This window comes from Saccoglossus kowalevskii, chromosome 15 (genome assembly GCF_978046115.1).
Source record: "Saccoglossus kowalevskii chromosome 15, keSacKowa6.1, whole genome shotgun sequence".
Classification (NCBI taxonomy): Eukaryota; Metazoa; Hemichordata; class Enteropneusta; family Harrimaniidae; genus Saccoglossus; species Saccoglossus kowalevskii.
In genome coordinates, this window is record NC_140655.1 from 11,478,528 (window position 1) to 11,502,884 (window position 24,357).

The following is a 24,357-nucleotide window of genomic DNA, read 5'->3' on the forward strand; positions in this document are numbered from 1 at the left end:
TATGTATCAACTAGACACGTTTTAGACTATGCGACTCATAAAACGGACCCCATTAAGTGGCACTTTCGGATTGGAAAAAATCACACGTGTCATTCATATCAAATCGTGACGAGACGGCTAAGCTCATGCGCGCAACACTGAACTGAATCCCATTTAATGCGACCATAGATCCTGCATGCATGTCTTTGTTTTCACGTGACGTCAAAATCTGTTTCACACACTAAGCAATATTTATAATATTAGTATATACGAGTTATGCTCGAAGGAAATCATGTTGCCATTCTCATTAAACTTTGATAATATTTTTTATACAAATGAGTTTCATTCAAATCGGAACGAGAAGCTATTCCACTGTTATTTCATGGAGTGCGTACATATGCGTTGACAATTTACAACCGACGAGACAATAACTACAGAAATACCCATTAATATGTTTAATATCTCGCCACAACAGCCTTGCACGTGTCTTATTTCGTAGACGAGTTGATTATTTGCTTTACACCAATCTTTGAGTTTGTAACCCTCTTTCAATAATTCCCCCTTCTTCATTGATTGGCACACCGAAATTGTCTTTTCACAATCACTATTCAATAATGGGTTAACTTTACCCAGTTTTCAATTTTTCTACCCATTAGGAAATCTTATTTCACCTCCGGATCGAGCTTTCAGTTCATTTAAGATAAACAATATAAATGAGGTCAATTTCAGGAGAATTCTTTCTAAACAAATTTATAAGATTTTATATGAACAAAAAAATAATAAATTTATTTTAAACATTTTCTGCCAGATCATGTTGCTATGGATATTTATACCATGAATATATACGAATATATATATATATATATATATATATATATATATATATATATATATATATATATATATATATATATATATATATATATATATATATATATATATATATACGAATATATATATATATATATATATATATATATATATATATATATATATATATATATATATATACGAATATATATATATATATATATATATATATATATATATATATATATATATATATATATATATATTATTATCAGTAATGTTTAAAGCTGGATGAGTCGTATGTGAAACAGAAGTCTACCCATAGGACGTTGCGTTTTAAGTGCGCGTTGTTATCTTCGGTTAGGACTCAGTTCCTCCATCCCTCCGCTTTAAAAGTTACGCACGCTAAAACGCATAGGTAGACGCTTGTTTGCAAACAACGACCACTGTGGCTCGTTGCCATAGAAGCAGGTGACGAAAAGTTACCCCCACCCTATACAAAATGTCTAGTCCGCCTGTATGTTTGTTATAATGAGCGCGTATTGTACTCCTGTAGGCGAGGGCGTGCCTTTGTTAGTCAGTTACGACGTTCCATACGCTGCGTACACAGTGTCTGTGTGGTGCCGGTAGAGGAAACACCAACATAATAATACTCCTTGTTTCAGATCGAGTGACACACTTTAGCCTCAATTTCTCAACCTTGAGCTAAATGCAACTCACTGAATACAATCTGTTTCGGACAAAAACAAATATGATTTTTTTCATTTCGTGAGATTTACAACATTTTATCCAAGTCAAGTTTGGAATTGTAAACTTACTCGAGCCCGTACAATTAACACCAAGATCATGAGAATAAGAGGAAATACACGATAACCAAATTGATAATACAGTACTTACGGTTCGAGTGTCTCTTCCTAAATAGTTATATTTTCAATTTTCTATATTATAAGCGGGGTAGTAAAAACCAATTACTAGTTCTCCAACCAGCCGCAAAAAACACTATCGATCTTCGTTATGATTCAATTTATATTTAGTTGCTTATTCACAATGTCACGTGGGTGCCCACTCACGATAACAATAAATACTATGCAAATGAATAACTAATTCATTACTGACAATCATCAATCACGATGGCTTCACAAGGAAACTATCAATCTTATTATTAAACAGTTGTTTAGTTAAAAAAAAACATATTTCGGGGTCGGCTCTTGTCTAAAGTAAATATCTAAAAACGTGTGAATACAAATCAATTTCAAACTCTGGATACGTTGACTGATTTTGTCCCCAGGGTGTCGTAAAATGCACAAATGAACAGCGTATTGTTAGTGATGATGATGTCATACAATTTGAATGTGTAGAGTAAAGAAAATAGCAACTAGTGTTTCACCAGCGGCTTTCACCGCGCTCTCCTAAATACTTGAAAACCCCCATAGACATGCCTGGTGAGAACAACCCGCGATCAAGAATATCGTATCTTTGTCGGTTAACACTTAGAATTATTTAAACTACTCGTAGTCATCCATGTTGCCCACCCCCATTTTTTTTATGAATTAGAATAGATAGCATATTACTATTTAAACATGTTTATTTGGGGCACGGACCACGATTTTGTTGTAGATAAATATGTTACGTCACGTCTATTACATACCTAATGTATATGACTATACGGGAAATAAGCGAACGTGAGCGTTTCAATGAAATATACGACAGTTTCAGTTTTCCTACGATAATACATGCTTGGCGATGAAACGTGTCCTCATGTAAACCCCCCCCCCCTCTCTCTCTCTCTGTAGATGCCAGAACACTTATACCACGTACTGGGTCCGATCAAAGAAAGCGTTGATATCTGTTTGATCTGAAGTCGCGTCCCTCAAGCCTATGCTTGGGCCAATGTGGCGGTGGAGTGTTCAGTGTTGCACCCCATTCGTTAAGTTCTTGATATGCAAAAACAAGTGGAATGGATTATTTTGGGCCGCCGGGGAATACAGTTTAGTTTTGAAAGACTGGATATGCGAATCAAGCTTCTGATTTCGGACAGCTGCAGAAAATTACATTTAAATATGGATGAGAAAATTGTGCAATATTGTTTGATATTATATGTTGGTGAATAGATTTTATGGTATACATACAAATAACGCGCATTTTGTCATCGAAACGAATACTATCGTGATAACAGTACGTTGACTCATGGTTTTTGTTCCAAACTTCTATAGCGGGTGGTTTTTGTTCAGAATTTACTAGGAAACAGTACCTGTTTACTTGTTTCTTTATTCTTAACAATACCCATTTACCGGGAGAGGACCGTTTTCCGGACCTTGTTTGTTCCACATGACTAAAGTGAAGAATACCCTCCCCCCACCCTCCTCGCTATTAATTAATAAATGGTGCATTTGTTAAGCAGCAATACACTTGATTTGAACTAACGATCTTCAGATCGATGTGCATTATTAAATACACTCTGATGAATGAATTAAGCCGGTGGTTTGAAAGCAACATGTAGTTACTATGATATGTACATGAATCAGGTGCGATTTCTACAGGTCATTGAACCATTGTTCATTATTTAAGTTTCGCGACCATACCACACTTGTACACGACTGAGCTCAAGGTTATTAAGGACTCCATGGTGTCCAAACACTTCGCTAAAACATACCTCAACGATTATGTTCAGACGTTGAACATAGCACGCCGTCAGATTTATTTCAAACATCAACATAACAGTACACAAAATGCGCATTTAGTTATAGAAACACAAACAAATATAAAAAAGCGTCAAAATTCGATATTTTTTGTAAAAAAGAGGCGAAGATAATTAATATTTGTTAAAATGTCATGATTGATCACACTTAAAAACAAGAAATAACCGTAAAATTGATATTCCTTAATTCACTATATACACCTTCAGAAATGCCAGGTAAAAAACATGAACTGTAAATTAGTTTAAAACCGTAAAACAACTGTTTTGTTTTGCGTTAATCTTCGTACTATCAAGCAATTGAGCCAGCAAGATTTCCTCCGGTGATGTCCGTGTGGTTACTAAAATGTAGTGGTGGTAGGTCATCGGTTTCATTAGGTACGGTTGTCCATGTTAGGACGTATCCCGTTCCTTCGATACTGCTGTCTGTGTGAAAATATACATCTACAGTGCGACCCGACGATCTGAATAGTATTGGTTGGTCGGTAGTTCCACAGTACGTCTCAGAACTACCAGTTATTCGGTCTGTGATCTGTATAAAGAACGCGGGAAAAAAACATCGATAAATACGGCTCAGCAAATAACTCAGTGTTTGAGAATTGAATTTTCAAGATACCGAAAACAAGTCTCGTCTCGTTGTTGTCTCGCTCCTAAACGAGACCTCTGTGGCATTTGCTTCTATGGTCGTGGTCTATTCAGCGGTTCTGGCGGTACTAGGATTCTTACTTTGTATTCGATACACATTTCGGTATTCGATAATACTTAAAAAAGCAAATATCTGACGTAAAAAATGCCTACCTTTAAGTGATCAAACGTGCAGTTGTCACTGTTTTCAAGATCCAAGATCAAAATATTGACGACCACGTGGACCTTGGTACTGGAGTTGTTCGGCAGCTGAATAGTGGTCGTACAGTCTAATTCGCTTGGATATTGCGAATCGGGATATAGTGGAGAGTCCATTTGACCGGACAGTGTATCGTAGATGCGTCCACAGCCTGGGGAGGAAACGAAGTGAATTATTGGAGGAAGTGACGTAAGTCGGCGTGACTACCAGCAAACTAAATTGTGCCAAGGGTTTAAACACTTCAGAGTTTAGAGGAATCTTCCGCCATGAAAATCACATCATACATCAAAAACATTCATAACGGGAATATACAAAACATAAACTCACCATAGCGTTCTGGGCATTCGTCCATGTAACATTCTTGTTGGGAGGTTGGGGTTTCATCGGCATGGCAACGCCACTCGTCAACTCTCGAGTCAGGATTGTCCTTGTCAGTACGACATTCAATGACTCTTGTCTGCGTACCACAACCACAGGAAACCGTACACTAGAAGGAAATAATACGTTTACTTATTAGTCATAAAAAAAAAAAATCTGCGTAATTTGTTGCCAATCTGTTTAAAATTTTAATCGATACGTATTGCCGAATTGAAATTATGCCCATTTGGTCCGAACAACACCGAAGAAAAATCACAATTTAGGCGGGAAACGTTATAAAATCCAAGGTGTAATATTGTACGAAGTTCAAATGCGTCATTCAGAGTTTGTACCACGCAGAAATCATCAATATGGCGTGGGTTATGACTTCGTGGGGGGGGGGGGGTCGCTAGGTTATCTGTACAAGATATGCAGACGAAAAATAAGACTAAATATTTGCATGAAATGGAAACATATCACGCAAAGCCTCTGAACAAAAATGGTCATTACCAGGTAAAAATATAGGGAATCGAAAAATTGTTACCTAACCACCCCGTCACACACCCCTTATTTTGAATATTTACACTTACCTGTGACCAATCATGCGTGTACCAGTACGCGGGACAGTCGGCTAGTGTGCACATTTCAGTCGTTTCTGGTCTCAATTCAGGCATACACGCGGTATCCGGGACAACCGTGACGTCATTCAAGCTTCTACGACAAAATAGGCTACGTGTCCTGATACCCGAACCGCAGCTGACAGAACACTGATAAATAATATAATATAACCAAAATTAAAAAAAGTAATAAATGTGATTGTGGGCTGTATAAAAGTGTTTTTTTTTATTCTGTAAATTTAAATTTTGAATGTTAGATGCGCAGCATATGCCATATTTACACCGAACTTTTTCGGTTAATTATGATCGGAAGTTGTACAGCAATTTCAAGAGTACATTTTTTTACCAGGATTCTACATTAGACATGAAAAAAATGTCGAAGATTCCCTACAATTGGGTCATATTAATTTTAAAAAAAATTATACCTGTCCATATTCTCCTAATGTCCACACTCCAACGCAACCAATGGGTTGACACGAACGTACGGTGATTGGTTTAGTGAGACCGTTACCATAGCAATCAGTATCATTTGCTATGGTTACACTTGTGCCATATATCATCATGCAACGTGCAGTTCTCTCCTGGGTGTTTGTATCGCAGTCACATTTACAATATTCACTCGTAATGAATACGAATCTATATACACAAAAAAATGAATAAAAACAAACGAGTCAGATGGAATATCACATCGAAGTCGCATTAAATGCAAGAAGGACGCGGCACGTGACACTAATAATTAAACGAGGAAAAAATGCAATAAGTACTTACAATGATGACGAGCAAGTTGGTAAGTCGCACTGCTCTGACGTAACAGAACGTGTTAACAACGAACATAACGCATCTGGTACTTCTACACTATTGGTTGAATCAAAACACGTGATCGTACGATAGCGAGTACCTTGGCCACAGGTGGTTGTACACTAGAAAAAAGGAAATTATAATTAGCTTAGGCACAAATTCATAATTGTATACACAGAAACATGATAATTAAGGTATAAGTAACTCAACGATGCCAATTATTTCGAGTTTTACCTAGCTACTATCAGAATTAAATGTTTTGATGGCGTCATGGCTTCTCATCACACAATTCGCAAGTCGATTCATTACAATAAAATGTCCCAAAATTAAACTAAATTTAATTAAACTAAACTTTGATTGTGGTGTTTTATACGAATACACCACAGCGTCATATTAGATTCGGATAAGGTCTAGCGAGAATGTGTTCGGCTTCGCCTCATACTAGTATTACGTTTCCATAAACCATTTTCGTTTAATATGGCATTGTAGAGGATTTGTTGTTTAAACAACGGGACGACATTGTGTGCAATAATGTAATGAGATATAACGAGACGTAGTCCACGTCCGATCCATCTTGTCACGCAATGATTGGCAGTTCGACGGAGTCAGTTATTTCAATTAAAAAGTATGCGCATTGGTAGCTTAATAAAAAAAAAAAAAAAAACGCGTCAGCGCGTCAATTACGCCGAAAAGTTAACAAGCAAACGACCTGCGAAAATACTAGTAGGTAAATTTCCAGATAAAAATGAACATTTTATTTCCTGGACAAATAACGGAGGGTTTGTTGTTTCAAGGAGCCATGCTAACGTGAGAAATGCATTGAACTATTATCTCACGTGGTACCAATCGACCGATGAGAATGCAGCTTTTCAATAAGCAGCGCACGGTATTATAATGAAATGTGTCAACTCACCTCTCCCCATTGACCAATCACAAATGAATACCCCACACAAACGGGAAGGCTGCACTCTTCGATACTTTGCGGACGATTGAGGGCGGCATTTACGCAATTGTTATCATCAACTTGGTTGTCAGTTCCAAGAGTTGTGCAGTAAACATCCCTGGTACGAGCCGCTGTTCCACATGTGGCAGAGCACTGCGAAAGACAGAATAACGTGTAAAGTTAATCGATGAAATTAAGAACTACATAGAAAACAAAGAAAACAGGGTGCGACATCAACAAATCGCAACGAAACTTGGAAAGTTGTGTTTCATACCTCGCCCCAGACACCAACGTAGTAAGTAACGCAGTGTTGTACGTCACAGAGCTCCACGGTGGAAGGGATGTATAAATCTGCGTCAACACAAAGTGTAGCAGATACTTCTGTGTCGGTTCCTTCGATGACACACGTAACTGATCGTATATGGTAGGACTGACCACACGTTGCGGAACACTGTAAATAATTTGAACATTGTGGGATTTCATTATTAAAAAAATATTCAGCATCCTGTAAATACGGAGTGAGTATTAATTAATCTAAAATCTGCATTAGAAACAGTCATTGCCATTACCTAAATATGACTGATTGAATATTTGACTAATTGCCTGTTGTGTCCTATTATCCCTGTACGTGCAGCGGAGGTCGATGCTCAAGCCCTGAGGGCAGCCATGTTTGCTTTCATTATTAGAGGACGCTTATGAGCGTAATCGTTCTATATTTAGAATTCGCATTTCCTAATATAGTAAGATGAAAATACCCCGTAATATACCACAAATTTACGGCACGCTGTAACTTATGGCGCTACGGTGACAGATGTATAATAATGAGATGTTACTAGCAGCGCATCTAGGCATAAGTAAGGTTATATACCGGGCATTGCACAGAGTAACAGGCTAATTGAATACATGTATACAATCTAAGTAAATTATTGTTACACAATGTGTTCACATATGAATACAGTTAATTTCTTGAAATAGATAATTATAAATAATCATTGTCCATCCACGCACCTCTCCCCATTGGCCAGTCACAAATGCATACACCACGCAGGCAGGGACACTGCACGCTTCCGTCGTTGCTGGGCGAATGAGGGCGGCGTTCACACAATTGTTATCGTCGACTTCGTCATTGGTTCCGAACGATGCGCAGTAAACTTCTCGAGCACGAGATGCTGGTCCACACGTGGCAGAACACTGTGAGAGAATGGAAAAGATTAAAGTTCAAGCGTTTAAATGTCAGTAGAGGACACATGTCATTTGCAAACAATTGTGTGATTTAATCGTAAAATTATTGTCGACGACGGCAGACACAACTTACCCCGCTCCAGGTACCGACGTAGTATGTAACGCATTCTGACACACTGCAGATCTCCACGGTGGTAGGAGTGACTAAACCAGCATTTGCACACAGTGTTGCAGACACTTCTGTGTCAGTTCCCCCAATGACGCACGTGACAAATCGTACGCGATAGGATTGGCCACAGGACGCAGAACACTGGAATGGTAAACACACGGGAGGTTAGCTTTCGAACTAAGCTACTTGTGGTCGAAATGTTTGCTTATTAGTGGTTTTGCTACGTCTGGACAGTTTATATTTATAACATTCATTTCTATTCATTATGTAATTGAAAACAAAATCGAAGCATATTACCTCTCCCCAGGTACCGATGAGAAACTGTACACATTGCGGTACAGTGCAGTCTTCGTACGCCTTTGGTGTGGATAAACCTAGTTCCGTGCAGAGTGTGTCGTCCACGGTAGTACCGCTGCCTTGTTTCACACATGTGACGTCTCTAACACGTGCAGATGAACCACAGGTAGCGGAACACTGAAACAAAACAAAATATACATTTCAACAAAAATAAACTCAAACTTAAAACAGGGAAGTCGTCACCTGCGCATGCGTCAGACTGCCATAGTGTGTTTACAAACAAGCGTCTACCCATGAGCCTTTGCGTTTTTAGCGTGTGTTGTTATTGTCACGTGCGCAGGTAACCCTCCCGCTTTAACATGTAATGTTAAACATAACACAGCATTACAGTGCAATTAGCGAGAAGAAATTTACCAGTATATGGAACTCGAGCATGTAACCAAGAAGTGATAGTATAACAAGGTACTGTAACCTCAATATAATGAACACCTTTATAATGAATTTTCTGATATAATGAACACATAACATGTCTCCCGCTTACAACAAACCCAATGTATTACATTTTGTATGTGCTTCAATATAGTGAACATTTCACTATAACAAACTAATTGTATGTCTCCCAAAGAGTTCGTTATAACGAGGCTACAGTGTATGCCGTTTCAAGGCTGTACTATGTACTTACTGCACTCCATTGAGCGGTGATGAATGCGTATACAGAGCATACTGGTACATCACAGGTGTCGGTGTTTATAGGAAGCGATAGACCAGTACCCGTACAATAACTGTCGTCAACTTGGTTACTCAGAGAGTCGCTAGATATACAGTAAACTGTTCTTGTTTTAATGGCAGATCCACACGTGGCTGAACACTGTTAAAAAACAAATTATTAGTCGATTATTCAATAATTGCAAGAACAATAAGAGTTGTGCATACTGCAATTAGAATTCGTCATACTTATACTGTGTTTGTCTTTTGTTTAAAGTCTGGTAAATGTCACATTTTTCAACTATGTTCGGACTTTATTTGCATATCTTATCACTTCAATAAAGGAATTGAGTTAACTACATAACGACACACGTCGGCTAGGTTTTACTATTCTCAACCGAAATCCTGATCGAGAAAGAAACAGCAAGTGGCTAGAAAAACTCCAAGCAGTTTGCTGAATAACTCAAACTTATCAACAACCGTACATACCTGTCCCCATTCACCAATATAGAAGATGTAACACGTGGGTACGTTGCATATCTCAACAGTAACAGGTGATGACTCGTCAGGGTTGGAACACAGATTGGCGTTAACCAAGTTACTAGTTCCCTCGATGACGCATGTAACAGAACGAATACGGTAAGAAAAGCCACAGGAAGCTGAACACTGCAAGATATAACGAAAATGCATAGATGAGGATTGAATAAATGTCAAACGTGTTCTATGATGACCAGAAACCAATAAATAGTTCAGAAGTAAAGAACAATATTAAATTATAATTTATTATAATTATAAGAAAGGCGAAGCCAATAATTCCTCTGAGGGTCATTATAACTGAATATTGGCCGACAGTGAGTTTTATTATATCGAATAAATAAACATAAACATTGGCGTATAAAGAAGACGCTCAATCCACGTGACGATCTTGAACACGAGGTATAGTAATTGTTCATAAGTACCTCTCCCCAACTTCCGATTAGGTATTGAACACAATCTTGCACTGTACAGTTTTCTTGTAACTGTGGAGCGGATAAACCTTGCTCTGTACAGAAGATGTCCGCCACAGTGCTGCCACTGCCTTGTTCAACGCAGGTTACACTTCGTACACGAATAGCTGTACCACATGTAGCAGAACACTGGAAGACGATCGAATTTTAAGTCAATTTAGCAAGCAATATTTAAACAAATAGTTAGGCAAATTAGGTTGAAAAGGTGATTCTTCACTGCCATTTTAAATAATATTTGCGGTGAACAGTTCGATTTCTATAACAATTAATCATAGCTGTCATAGGACACAACCTCGCTCCAGCCAGTAGTTACAAAGGCATAGACATCACACGATTGTAGATTGCAATCCTCAACACTTGATGGAACGTTTAACCCTATTTCGACGCAGTTGCTATTATCCACATCGTTTGACGTCCTATCAGAAGTACAATAGACATCTCTCGTTCTAATGGCAGAACCACATGTAGCTGAACACTGGAAGATAAAGAAACTGTGATATCAATAATATATAATCATTATGTAAATATGTACGCCTGCATGTGTTTGTGTATTTTTTTTTCGTATCAAAAAATATTTTGTTTATTAAAATATTACATACCTCTCCCCATGTGCCGGTGAAATACGCGTAACATTGAGGAACGGTGCACATCTCCACGGTGCTAGGGGGTTGCAGCCCGTAGTTTACGCAGATCGCCTTGGCAAGTTGTGTGTCGGTTCCCTCAACGATGCATTCAACTGTTCGTGTGCGGTACGATATTCCACACGTCGCTGTACACTGTTAAGAGAGGAGAAAAATAGTTATGTGTGCAAGAAATATGATTCAAGAGATCGTAGATCAACAAATATAAAGTTTGAAAAATAAATGCTATGCGCGGATCATGAAAATACTGGACAACGAATTCGATTGTTAGTAATTTTGACAAAATTGAAAACACACAAATGTGCAAAACATTGTATCATAATTTTGGCGGGAAATTTTGAAATGGACAAAGCTTTGTACTTACATCACCCCAGTTACCAATTTGGTAAGCAAAACATTCCTGTACTGTACACTCCTCCTGAGATGGCGGTTGAACGAGACCAATACCAGTGCAGAACGAGTCTGACACAGAGACACTGCTGTTCTGTACTACACAAGTAACTGTTCTTGTACGAAGTGATCTTCCACACGTTGCCGAGCACTGCAATAAAATTGCATTTATACGTTGAAGAATTACAGAAAAAGTGTTTAAAGGGCTAATACTATAGACACCATAAACCCATTCCCTTGACTTTTATAAATATTTATAAGAGTTAATTGCGGATGAAAATGTCTTATTATTCTATCTGTCAACAGTAACCCCTCGTTTCAATTTGAATTCTGATTTTGATAAATATTTACGAGAACAAAATCAGAATTGGTTCATGGTGTCGATAGATAACACATCGTGTATATACTGTAATATTGAAAAGAATGCAGTTTCGCTATGTTATTTTGTTATTTGAGCAACAGACTAAGTAATCGAAGCTTAGAACGCCATTCATCAATATACACCATTATTACGTCACGGAATATTTTCATCTATAGAGGGCGTGACCCGTGAATCGACTGATTTGATGCGGTTTCAGCAGAAAAAAAAATCGACTTACTGTGCTCCATTCAGTAGTTAAGTAAGTGTAGCTGAGACATGGTGGGTTGTCAGGGCATATTTCTATCACAGATGGTTTGCTAAGACCGGCGTTAATGCACTCATTGTCAGTCATATGACCATTGGAACCAACAGCATTGCAGTAGACGTCCCTCAATCGGTATGCCGAACCACAAGTAACCGAGCACTGTAACGAGAAGTATACGTCACATAGAATTATGTTCACAACTTTCAGACACCACCATTCGTCCACTCCGAAAAAAAATGCTGATCACTCTTAAAAACAAATGTTACTTACGTCGCCCCAAGGACCGGTATAAAACGTAACACAATCGCCCACAGAACATGTCTCCACTGTAGAGGGCGTAGTTAACCCGGCGGTCAAACAGAGATCGAGAGCGACCTCAGTGTTGTCTTCACCTACACACGTGACATCTCTTACGCGATACGACGAGCCGCACGTTGTGGAACACTGCAAACAGTAAAATTAAAAAAAGTGTCAATTTTAAATCAAATAATAAATAAAATATAATATCAAACTCGTGACGGTGACGTCGAGTAGTTATATAAAATTGTACATTAGTGTACCTGTCCCCATATTCCGGTCGTGAATTCTACACACTGTGGAACAGAACAATCTTCCTGAGTTGATGGCTTTGTCTGTCCTTGCCCGGTACACACGTCATCTGATACAACAGCGCCACTACTCTGTTCCACACATGTGACAATCCTCGCGCGAACTGATTCACCACAAGAGGCAGAACACTGAAAAAAAAGACACGTATATAGACCCGGTTATTTTCGCAAAGGAACCTTGCCCATCTGATATAAATGGCATATACGGTGAACATTTCGTGCATTGGTTTATTCACACACTTTTTTTTTAGTTTTCAAACTGCCTTAAGACGAAACTTACCTCGCTCCAGTCAGTAGATGTAAACGCGTAACTGAGGCATTGTGGGACAACGCACTCCTCGATGCTCGATGGGAGAGTTTGACCAATATTTTGACAGACGCTGTCGGCAACGTTCTCGGTAGTACCCGAGTGTGTACAATACACATCTCTGCTTCGGAACGAAGAACCACATGTAGCAGAACACTGAAACGGAAAAAAATACGAGTCTCAGAATTTAATTCATTCACGTTTGTGTGCAATCTTGTGTTTGCTTCCACATTTCTTACAATACACAATTTTGAAACTTTATGATACATACCTCGCTCCATACGCCGACGTAGTAGATACAAGAACATGCAGGGACATCGCACATTTCGAAAAAGGTCGGCTGCTGTAGACCGGCGTTTGTACACTCCGACGATAAACAGTTGTATTAGTACCGACCACGATGCAGCTCACTGATCGGATCCTGTATGCTTGATCACATGATGCGGAACACTGGAAAAAATGAAAAATTTTCTTTAGAAACTGTTTTTCCAGAATTACCGCAGTATATGATTACGAATACATAACACATATAGTAAAACGATGTACGAAGTGTGTGAAATTACTGTACCTCTCCCCAGTCGCCCACAGTAAAGATGAACGTGGTGCATTGTTGGACAGCGCAATCTTCTTGCGTCGATGGTTTGGACACGCCGAGGGTGGAACACAATGAATCTGACACAGTGACATCACTGGATTGATCGACACACGTCACACTTCTTGTGCGATAAGAGCTTCCGCAAGTAGAAGAACACTACAGAAAGGAGAGAATACGAATAAATAATTACATCCAGGTTATCAAAGAAAATATTTACTAAAATGTTAGCATTTGCATTATTTGTTTTTGATAAAACAAACCCTTATGTTTTGTTTTCAAGTAAATAATTATAAATTCAAATGACAGTTAAGTCTAGCAAACGACAACCATCGACCGCAATGTGTAATGACGATATTGATTGGATACTGTTCAACGATTCACGTGTGTGAGCTGAACCAATCAGATTCAGTTCACGCGTGTAGAATGTACACCTTTCTTTAATTCAAACTTTCTGGTTTGAATATATCAGCATAAAAACTAATGGGGTTGTAGTTCACCTCACGAGTTAATTTAAGTAATGTTTTGATATTGTGATGTCGGCGTCGAAAGATGGTGTGCAGTTGCACACGTGTAAACGATTTCTACTTACGGAACTCCATTCGCCGACAGTAAAGGCATACACTTGACATGCAGGTACGACACAAATGTCAGTTGCTGTGGGAACTTCAAGTCCGGCGCCAATACAGTTGTTCGTGTCAACTTGGCTAGTGCTTCCACTTGCAGCACAATACACACTTCTTGTTCGGATTGCAGAACCACATGTGGCAGAACACTGAAAAACGGATCAAGTAATCGTAAAGTAACAATTTTAACGCTGAAGTGAACATGTGCCGCCATTTTACGAAAATGTACCCGGAAAAAGTTTCCCACGTTTTTTTAGTCGATGCGAAGTTGCTTACAAGATCGTTACCGATTCTAACCCAACATTCTATTTTTCGACCTATCAGCGTTAGCCTTTGAGAAGTGTATTATATACGTTACGGTTCAATACCATTTTACAGGTAGGTCGCCAATTCTACTTACCTCTCCCCACGCCCCAGTGTAATAAGAATAACAGGCGGGCAATGAACAAGATTCAACAGTGGAAGGGTACTCGAGACCAGCTGACTGGCACTGTGACTGTGCTAACGCAATGGTCGTCCCGACAGTCACACATGTTAGTGTCCTCGTACGGAATGCTGTGCCACAGGTTGTGGAACACTGTAAGGGATTATACAACATGGAATGAAAAAAATCAACATCCGAGCAGTATTGTATTAACAGAATACGATTGAAATGAAAGTTACTGTCTTAGAGTAGTTATCACACGTGTTAGAGAGTAAACGCTAATGGCAATGACTTACGTCTGTCCATTCTCCCACGATATACTCAACACAAGGCGGTGTGAAGCATTCTTCCGTCGTTGTAGGTTTCTGAAGACCATTCCCTAGACACAAGTCATCTGCAACAGTGAAACCGTTGGTGGACGCGACGCAGGTGACCGTGCGAAATCGGTAGGAGGTACCACATGTTGCTGTACACTGGATATGATAGATTTTATAAAGCATAGTTAGTTCTTATGTATTTCACAAATTGCGTTTATTTGCCCGAGATATACTAACATTGCACGAGTACAAAAATAGTTACCGTTCCCCAGGAAGTTGTGTCGAAAAAATAGCTTTGCACACGCTACACGTTTCTTGTGTGTTTGGTTTGGTCAGGCTCCTAGAAGCGCAGAATGCATCGTTAACCACGTCCTGGCTAGCCGACTCAACGCAAGTCACAGATCGTATTCTGATGGATGTTCCACATGTTGCCGAACACTGAAAACAAACCACAACAACTAAATGAGTAATTTATGTATAAATATGCGATATCTATACGAGTATGTGGAGATTAAAGCCAAAAATGTCCCATATATCTGTGTGAATGAAGACCTAAAATCGCCCGAAGCACAGCGCCGTATTTAAAGTGGTTTAACTGTACAGTTTCACATGATTTTATTCACCTGTTCCCAGATACCCGTTGTGTACACATAAATAACGCAGGATGGAACACTGCACACTTCCAAACCGACTGGCATAGTAATTCCCAGTGACGCACATTGGTTAAGGTTCACGGTTACCCCCGAGGTAGAGATACACGAAACCGTCCTCGTTCGGTAGGAACTTCCACAGGTAACCGAGCACTGCAAGACGTGAGATAATTCGGTGTGATTCAAGTTTTTCACGTTGTGGAATTAATAACTTCATGATATAACTATCTCAATAAACGAATATTCAAACCATGTTGTGATTGAATCAATGTCTAAATTAGCATGAAGATTTACAACGAACGAGGATGAACAAAATTGCGGTTTGATAACTTACTCAGACAGACTATCACACGACACATTACAGGTCTGTCCGTTCTATCTAAATTATATATATAATGATATAATAATCAATTTACTTACGTCACCCCATGCACCCACAGAGTACTGCAAACACTCAGGTACGTTACACGTTTCGACTGAAGCCGGCAGTTCAATACCGGCACATAGACTGTTATCTACGATGAAACCGGATGAAGATGTACATGTCACTGACCTGGATCTAATTGATGAACCGCAACTTGCAGAGCACTGAAATAACGAACATGTTACACTGATTAATTTACACCATTAGGTGTGTGTAGCTATAATAGACCAGTTTCGAGTTATAGCGCCATCAGTCGGTTCCGTGCGAGAATGATCGCGCAATTTATAGACCACTTTCCCAGAAGTAGCGAAACTAGGATGCAAAAATACTCCTGCTTTGTCATGGTGGAAGATATAAGCAGTTTTATATGTGTATGATAACAGGCACACGAGCATTTATTTTACCATGGAAACCGTACTCACCGATCCCCATTGATTGACATTATACGTATACGCCACGGATGGACAAGCCGACAGTCCACATGACTGAATAGTTTCGGGTTTCACTACACTTGAGTTTTGACACAGACTGTCGTCGACAGAGTTACCAGTCGCACTAGTACACTGCACGGTTCTCGATCTTGTCACGGTAGTTCCACAAGTAGCAAGACACTGAAAAATAATTATTGGTATCTTATAATTTCCGGGGTTTTGGAAAGACTGGTGTGAAATTGAATGATGCTGCTCTATATGATGTTATTTATTAAATATTTTAATAAAAAAACAATATGTGCCTCATTCGTGACGCCAGGTAAAGAATAACATAATTTCTGATTGCGTATACAAATTAAAATTCCGTCATGTTATCCATCGACCAATTACATTTGCACAAAATAGTTTGGTGTATTCATATAGCCATTATCGCAAGGGAGGATAAATCCTTCAGTTTATAACGGATGAGAAAATTGGGGATATTGACTTACAGTACTCCAAGACCCAGTGACGTAACTATAGGCGACTGTGACGCAATCCTGCAGAACGCAGACTTCTGTCACAGCCCTCTCGCCGAGTCCACTATTCACGCAGTTCGAGACATCGACTTGTGTTCGAGTAGACGAGTCGTAGCACAGCACGAGACGGGTTCGAACACCGGTACCACAAGATACCGAACACTGCACAAGGAAAGAGAGGTCAAACTGTTAGAACTTTCGACCGTACAAAAGTTAAAAAGATTAAAGAATATACAAGTTACAAGGAGTAGTAATACTCGGACTACATTCAACTAAACGTGTATTTGTTACACCGGTATATGTCAATTTAAGACCCCCCTCCCTCACCTTGCGCCTCGTCACATAGATCTGTTACGTTCACTTACCTGTCCAAAGCTGGTTGAAAAGTAGGAATAAGTGGATGTTGGACATTCTGATAGAACACAGGGCTCTGATGTGGTTGGTGTGACGAGACCAGCAGAGGTACACGAATCGTAGCTCACTGCTACGTTGTTGGTATCGAGGCAAGTCACTGATCGGTATCTCATGGCATTGCCACAAGTCGCAGTACACTAAAAACAAATGACATACACAGCAAATCAGCAATGATAAGTCACTTCTGATTTCAACGACCAAACATAGACCTATGTTGACGTTTTAGACAATTGTCAAGCACGGTTAATTACAGAATATCGATTGATCAAATTGATACACGCGTGTTTAATATTCAATTACAAGTTAGGTCGTCCAGTGCACAGCACAGTGTTACGATAAAAGCGAAAGTGCTCATAGTGTTAGCGTCATCTCCCGTTACGATTATTCGATAGTCAAATGAGCCGCGGTGGCGCTATTGCACTCACTGATATTATAGCGCCCGCAATGGTCACCGATCAATGAACTAGTACACAATGGACTATGTGGATAAAACAAAAATAATTACCAAACTCCATGCCCCAACACTGTACGTGTATGTGTTTAAAGTTGTGGGGCACGCATTGGATAAAACACAGATTTCAACGGAATCTGGAAATTTCCAAATACCGCAATAGTTGGCTTCCATTTCGTTGCCAGTTACCAAGTTTGTGCACCTCACGTCACGTGACCTTGTACCTGTGCCACATGTCACAGAACACTGGAACAAATTCATACATAACATATTATAAACAATTGTGCGTAAACCGTTACCTAAAATTAACAATCAGAAAAACTAAAAAATCAAAACCACGCATGAATGAGGAAATGAACTGTTCTTTCCAGAAACCTTAAAATGTTCAACTTTGTATATAAACATTTCATAAAATCAAATATTAGACATACCTGGCCATATACACCGGTAGACCATTCAAATTGTGTAGAAATTCCAACCTGCGTGGATGAAAACTGTGGCCACACTGATGTGAAGTTAGCCATCTCCACGTTCAAGGCGAGATAACAATTGCTTGAACTATCCATATCGCTTGAAGAGAGAGGAGTGCCTTTCAGGCATCCCATAATATAGGGGTAGTCATCGGTCACGTGATACTGGTATACCCCCTCGCTGTTTATTCGACCGTGACACTCATCGAGGTCGACAGATGTCAAGACATTTCCCATCTCGTCAATATTACCGTAGATGGCAAACCCGTCAAGGGCCACGCCTGCAAATAGAAAAGTATTTATCCACTTAATTAAAAAAACTCCTACTGAATTATCGGAAAATATGGAGATAATAATAATTAACAAAATTTACACAATGAGAACAAGTTTTTCTTCTTAATTAGTCCTACGACAAAATGAAATGGTAGAATGAAAATCTTATTACAAAAACGAGTGAAAAATTATCAAACCAAAATCAAAACTTGGTCGGTAGACTGAAGCATCCAGGGAAGCATCATATTGATTATAAACACTGCCCTCTATCGCAAATGTTGCATCAATTTTATGTTAATTATCTGAACACTTTTACTACTTACCAATTATTTCACTCTCATTTAGCCCAGGGATGCATTCTGGGTAGGTACGATAAAAATACCTTCCCTGGAAATCGACACGGCCCTTACACAAGTCGACCTCTTGTCGCCACTGCCCAGTTACTGCCTCCCGCCCATTGCTATCAAATGGACTGTACATGGGCACGCCATTAATTGCCATAGCAACGGGACCATCTGGGAGACAGCCAGGTAAAACAGCGACCTGCGGATATTGTGGAATTCGCATTTCGTATGTCTGGGGTTGAAGAGCGTCAGGAAAGTTTGGCTGCTGTGGGAAAACCCCAGTTTGGTGGTCGGGGATTCCGTTACTAACGATGACGTAATAATTTTGAGAGCTGACAGTTTCTGTTGTTATGGTGATGTTGCCAGTCTCGTTGGTGTTGGATTCTACAGTTGCATTTGATCGGAACTGATGAAGTTCAAAGTCCGTCAAACCGTGTACTTTGTTCAGAAATAGGACAAACGTTATAAACAAATGTAGCCGCATCTTGCTCGGCTGACGTCACACCGGAACCTATCAAAAATGAATTATAAAAAGAAATTATTAGATGTTGTGGGCTTTTATATGCAAAAGAAAATTCTTTATTTACTTTGTTTAACTGTGTCGTGCATTTGATACGATAAACACAAACAAAACAGTTTCGTTTCTTGTTGCCATTGACCCATTGAGAAATGTACATGCATAACCTATACAATGTCTACAAATATTTGTATAATAATGCGCCCAATAACAGTCAGCAAGAAGACTATAGCACAGAAAAAACAAATGCTTTACTCTGTTATACAATTATACATGCATACATGTGTAATACGCAAGTAGATAAAGGTTTCACACGTGGTGCCAGCTTTATGACAACGTGCAGAACTATGTGGTGTTTCAGCGGGTAAGCGCACTTTGATTTGTGAACTATCTCTTACCAATAAGAAGTTATTCCATCTCGTGCAAAATATACAAAATAATTGTAGAATACATGAGAAAGGGGATAGTAAACTCTGAACTACGGAAATCTCGGAGAAAAGGTGAACTTGTATACTGTATATAAAAATGCTTCTAAAATATAGGAAAAGGTTTAATTTTACGCGCACGTCAAGCAAAACAGCCAGTTCAGACCAAAACAACGTATTCAAATTGAAATCTAAAGCGGGGGAAATGCGGTGTTAATTACACTTTCATGTAATGCAGAAGTGACGACTGAGATTTCTATAAAACAAAAGGCCATTGAAATAAACACAGATGTGTCAGAAGGTAGTTTTCTCGCAAGTAGGATGCGAGAACTCAGAGACAATAGAGAATATATCGCGGGAAAGGGAAATAAAAAAGAAGTTTATGACGGCGTCAACGTTTCTGTACAATGGAAGTTATGTTCAATCATCGAATTAATCGCGTCCCTGTAGTGGATGGACGCTTATATTGTGGATTTTCGGTCAAAAGAACAAATATGCACGGACAATGTGGTTTAGATGGGGCATAATAGTCAAACAATTGTCGACCGATCTGCGATCATTCCGGAATCGCTCAATTTCAGTCATTTATATACAAATAACATTATTGAATTCAGGTACGACACTTCACATGCGACTATCCGCCTTATTGCTGCGTAAATATTACGCACAATTGCATAAAACGTTACTCGTACGAAACAAATTTGAGAGACTTTTGTGAGCTTTATCAACAGTATAATACCAGAGATACATTACTTGGGGTTTGCAACTCGCATAGTACTGTATGGTGACATCATGTCAAGATCCCATTCAAGTCCCTTCTCGTAGATAGCGAGACTGAGACTACGACCTTCTGACATGACACATATCAATGTTCAAGGTTTGTAATGAAAAAATAAAACTTTTATTGTCACTATCATAGTGAAAAATGTAATACATCGAAAATGTACAGAAAATATAGTTCTCGTAATCCGTCATATCGTGGGCAGCTATTTTGATCCACCTGGACATCCCAGTATCCGAGTTACCTCGGGCATGCGCATTCGCATTTTTCTGAGTTGGAACGCTTATGCGAGAGCGAGATTGTGACGGGATCTTGGTATCATGTCACCGTAGTTACAAACCCCAAGTAATGTACCTCTGATAATACATATGTATGTACTGTCATTGTAGCAGGTACATCCTATTTTTGGAATTTAACACACTATGTAATTGTTGAAAACTATTTGGCGAAAAGTTGGCTCAATTTGGTTTCAAATTTGTTTTTTCATTCGGAATTTTCTCAATTATGGCACACATAAATGTATAATCCGAAACGTTGAAACTGGTTAATGAAGTTACTGATATTTTTGATCTCGAGAGAAGTTGCAATCATTTGAAATACGTTTATGTCTCATATTCTAACAGACACATGTAAAATAATATCGACGAAGTTTCGAATTACATCACAGGGTAAAATAGTAAGTGATCTTACCTACTGGAATAGTGACCAGCAATTTCAACAAATCGTGAAATGAACACTGGACGACTTTAATGACCAGGGGATGAAATGAGCAACCCGCAGTTCAGAGTCAGTCCGTTGATCTGACACTTGTTATCCGTTTCAGAACTAATCAAGTCTCTTCTTCATTCGTATGCAAATTAACGAGTTTTGTTTCAACTGCGATTCCCACGTATCTTAAAACCATTACTTTTTCTCCACCTGTTCTCACGTTGTATGGTTGCGATGGTACTATGAACGGAGGTGTGAACGTACTATGGACGGTTTCGTGGAATACGTCCCCGCGTCGAAAAAACAAGGAATAGTTATCCTGTTCATTATAGATCACAATTTCTAATAATTCTCTCAGCCTTATTCTGAGTTCCACATTTTTGTTAACGGAACACCGAACCATGCGTGTTATGGGCGTGTTGGGTTTGATTCGAATTGTTAGGGGTTCTATGTGGGATGAATACACAGCGAATACACATGGCGATAGTAATAGTGATTTAGCGGCGCTCACACTTCACATGGTTACTAAACAAGTTAGTAACCGTGCACTTCGGTACACTAAATCATCTGTTGCTCCGAATTTCAACTCGTCCAGACAACATATATATTTTACAAGATTTTTACTGATGTAAATTAAGAATTTCCAGTAAAAAAGTACACAATGGATTCTCGCTGTCAAATATCAGCCAGACCCCAGCAGGGGTGTTACTCCAAGTCAGGCCTTGTACCCATGCTGAAGTATAGCTTTTTCAAAAAAGCCTCTAAACACGTACTTATTTTTGTGAAATTATACCGCTTTTCAAGTACAGAAACTTAAAATAGATACCCTATATACATACTAAAATCATACTGTTTCCAAGTTGAGGTAATATGAATTCATGAGATTGTCTTTTCACACTTATTTATACATTTTAAAATATTCGACCCTAAACACGGCACACGCGTCAAATAATACTCCTTTCACGCGTTTTTTTTTTTTTTACTTTTTACTTCAGCTTGCGTACCATATCTTTTTCAGAGAACCCCCCCCCCTATATGAGGCAGACCAATATGTTCGTAAAACCGTGAGCCATGAAACCAGGACAACTAAAATTTGCCAAAAAAAAGAAAGAAAAAGACAGGACGGTCAAAACTGGTACATTCGCTTGGACGCCTTATTGTTAATTTTCCTATACCTAGTTACGTAATGAAATTTCACCACATGACGTACTAATAGTAGTACAGTACACGTCGGAATGCTAAATCTGGAACTCTGGCCCACGACTTGAGTTATTTATACATTTTGTTATATATGTTTACGCGTTAGTGTCGAAATGGAACGTCTGCTGACGTAACGGGATCTGATCAATACGATGAACCACTTATATAAGCGAACTGACAGAGTCAACAGCCACTTTGAAATCATTATGCATGCGATTCGGCACCGCCGCACATATCACCAATACCGTACAGAAATTACCCGCGACGACACCACCCCCCGACGTGTGAAATGCAATCAGGATTTACAGATTGACACGACTGACTCACAATTGTTTAAAGTCCCTGGGAACTGATAATCCCCGGTGCCAATGGACTAAATGGATCACGCCAATACACTAATAAAAGCACGTTCACAACTCTCATATACTGGCAGTCAATTACAATAATATAATTGCGTAACTCAATCATACATTGTGCTATTACGCAATTGACAACATTTTCTGTCTTAGCTACAAGCGTCACCGTTTTCACCTGACTCCAGGAGGCTGTGGGTCAGCCTATCACGTCGATAATGGTTGGCACATTTCACAAAACTGTTGTGCAAGGGAAAACTGCCAAAGTATTATAATCACTGCACCCACATGATTTATCCACATATATTTGCTAACATGGTGAAGGAAATAGACGAACTGTCGATTGAAAAATATTGATATATTCTCGTAGCTAACAAATTGGAATGTGCCTGCCGTTGGTGACGCAATATCCTGTTCACGCATGCGCAGATCCACTTTTTTATGTTAAAAACAAATGAAAATAAAATCACTTCACCGCATCGATTTTCTGAGAGAAACTATGAATTAACCAGAAAAAGTATTATGAGTAATTCTGCAAGTGTTGAACCTGACGAAAGGGCAGTTTAAAGGGCAGAAGTCGTCGTGCCGCGTCCTGTTCGATATGGGACTCATAGCGACGTTTACAACGCGTGTAAAATACATTGTTTATTTACATTAAATTCGAACACGCGCTGCGCGACGACCACCACGCTTTAATAATCAGCATATATGTGATTACCCGTTCAACTCCGAGATCTCATGTACTGCGTGACAGAACGTTTGTCGGGAAAATCGAATGCTTGTAATAGGACTTGAAACTTTTTAATCGTGCAATTTCCAAATGGTGATCTATGACCTTAGAATGCTCTTACTTTGTAAAAATTGACTATCATCAAACCATCGCTACTGCGACGCTATGTTCGATTTCACGCATAACGCGGGATCTCGGAGTGAACGGAAAATGATCGATATACTGTCTTTTGCACAAAGCTAAATATAAAGATTACATTTTGAGCACAAATTTTTGTTCTGCAATTTGAGAAACCAATCCAAAATATGCTTAGAAAGAGTTTAGACGACGTTGACAAATCGGGGTCTGCCATGTTCCTGTTTAATTCTGTTTGATGTTTTTATTTTATTTAATCAATTTTCACTGAATTAGTATGGTACACTTATAATACAGCCTTTACCTTGGGTTCAGTGATTCTCGACATGTTTAATGTTTTCCTGGCTTTCCACTCAACCGATTTATATAATCACATAAAAATAAATCCAGTCTTCAAATACACCAAAACTATTTTGCATTGAGATTGAAGGTATGGACTTTGCATTATGCGTGTCATACATTGTAGAAGTTTATGCTGAAGAGTGAAGAATAGAAGGTAATTTTAAAGTGGCTTAGCTATTCGTCATGTTTGTACTCTTATGGAAGGTCCCAATACGTAATAAATAGACACGCAATAGACTGAAGAAATTTCTATTCCC

General features: G+C 39.0%; 1 protein-coding gene across 1 annotated transcript; it reads right to left on the bottom strand.

Annotated features, from left to right (window-relative positions):
* Positions 1–8,328: 8,328 nt before the first annotated feature.
* Positions 8,329–24,086, bottom strand: LOC100370521 (thrombospondin type-1 domain-containing protein 7A-like). Its single transcript, XM_085508423.1, has 26 exons — positions 24,063–24,086; positions 22,154–22,178; positions 18,889–19,347; positions 18,254–18,573; positions 17,877–18,068; positions 17,323–17,508; positions 16,931–17,119; positions 16,431–16,619; positions 16,005–16,172; positions 15,558–15,737; positions 14,914–15,090; positions 14,594–14,770; positions 14,160–14,342; positions 13,544–13,726; positions 12,949–13,131; positions 12,621–12,797; positions 12,331–12,504; positions 12,034–12,219; positions 11,409–11,585; positions 11,003–11,179; positions 10,696–10,878; positions 10,356–10,532; positions 9,886–10,062; positions 9,374–9,559; positions 8,692–8,868; positions 8,329–8,535 (listed from the first exon to the last, which is right to left on the bottom strand). The coding sequence occupies exons 1-26, from the start codon at positions 24,084–24,086 to the stop codon at positions 8,329–8,331; spliced, it is 4,833 nt and encodes a 1,610-aa protein (XP_085364549.1).
* Positions 24,087–24,357: the final 271 nt, after the last annotated feature.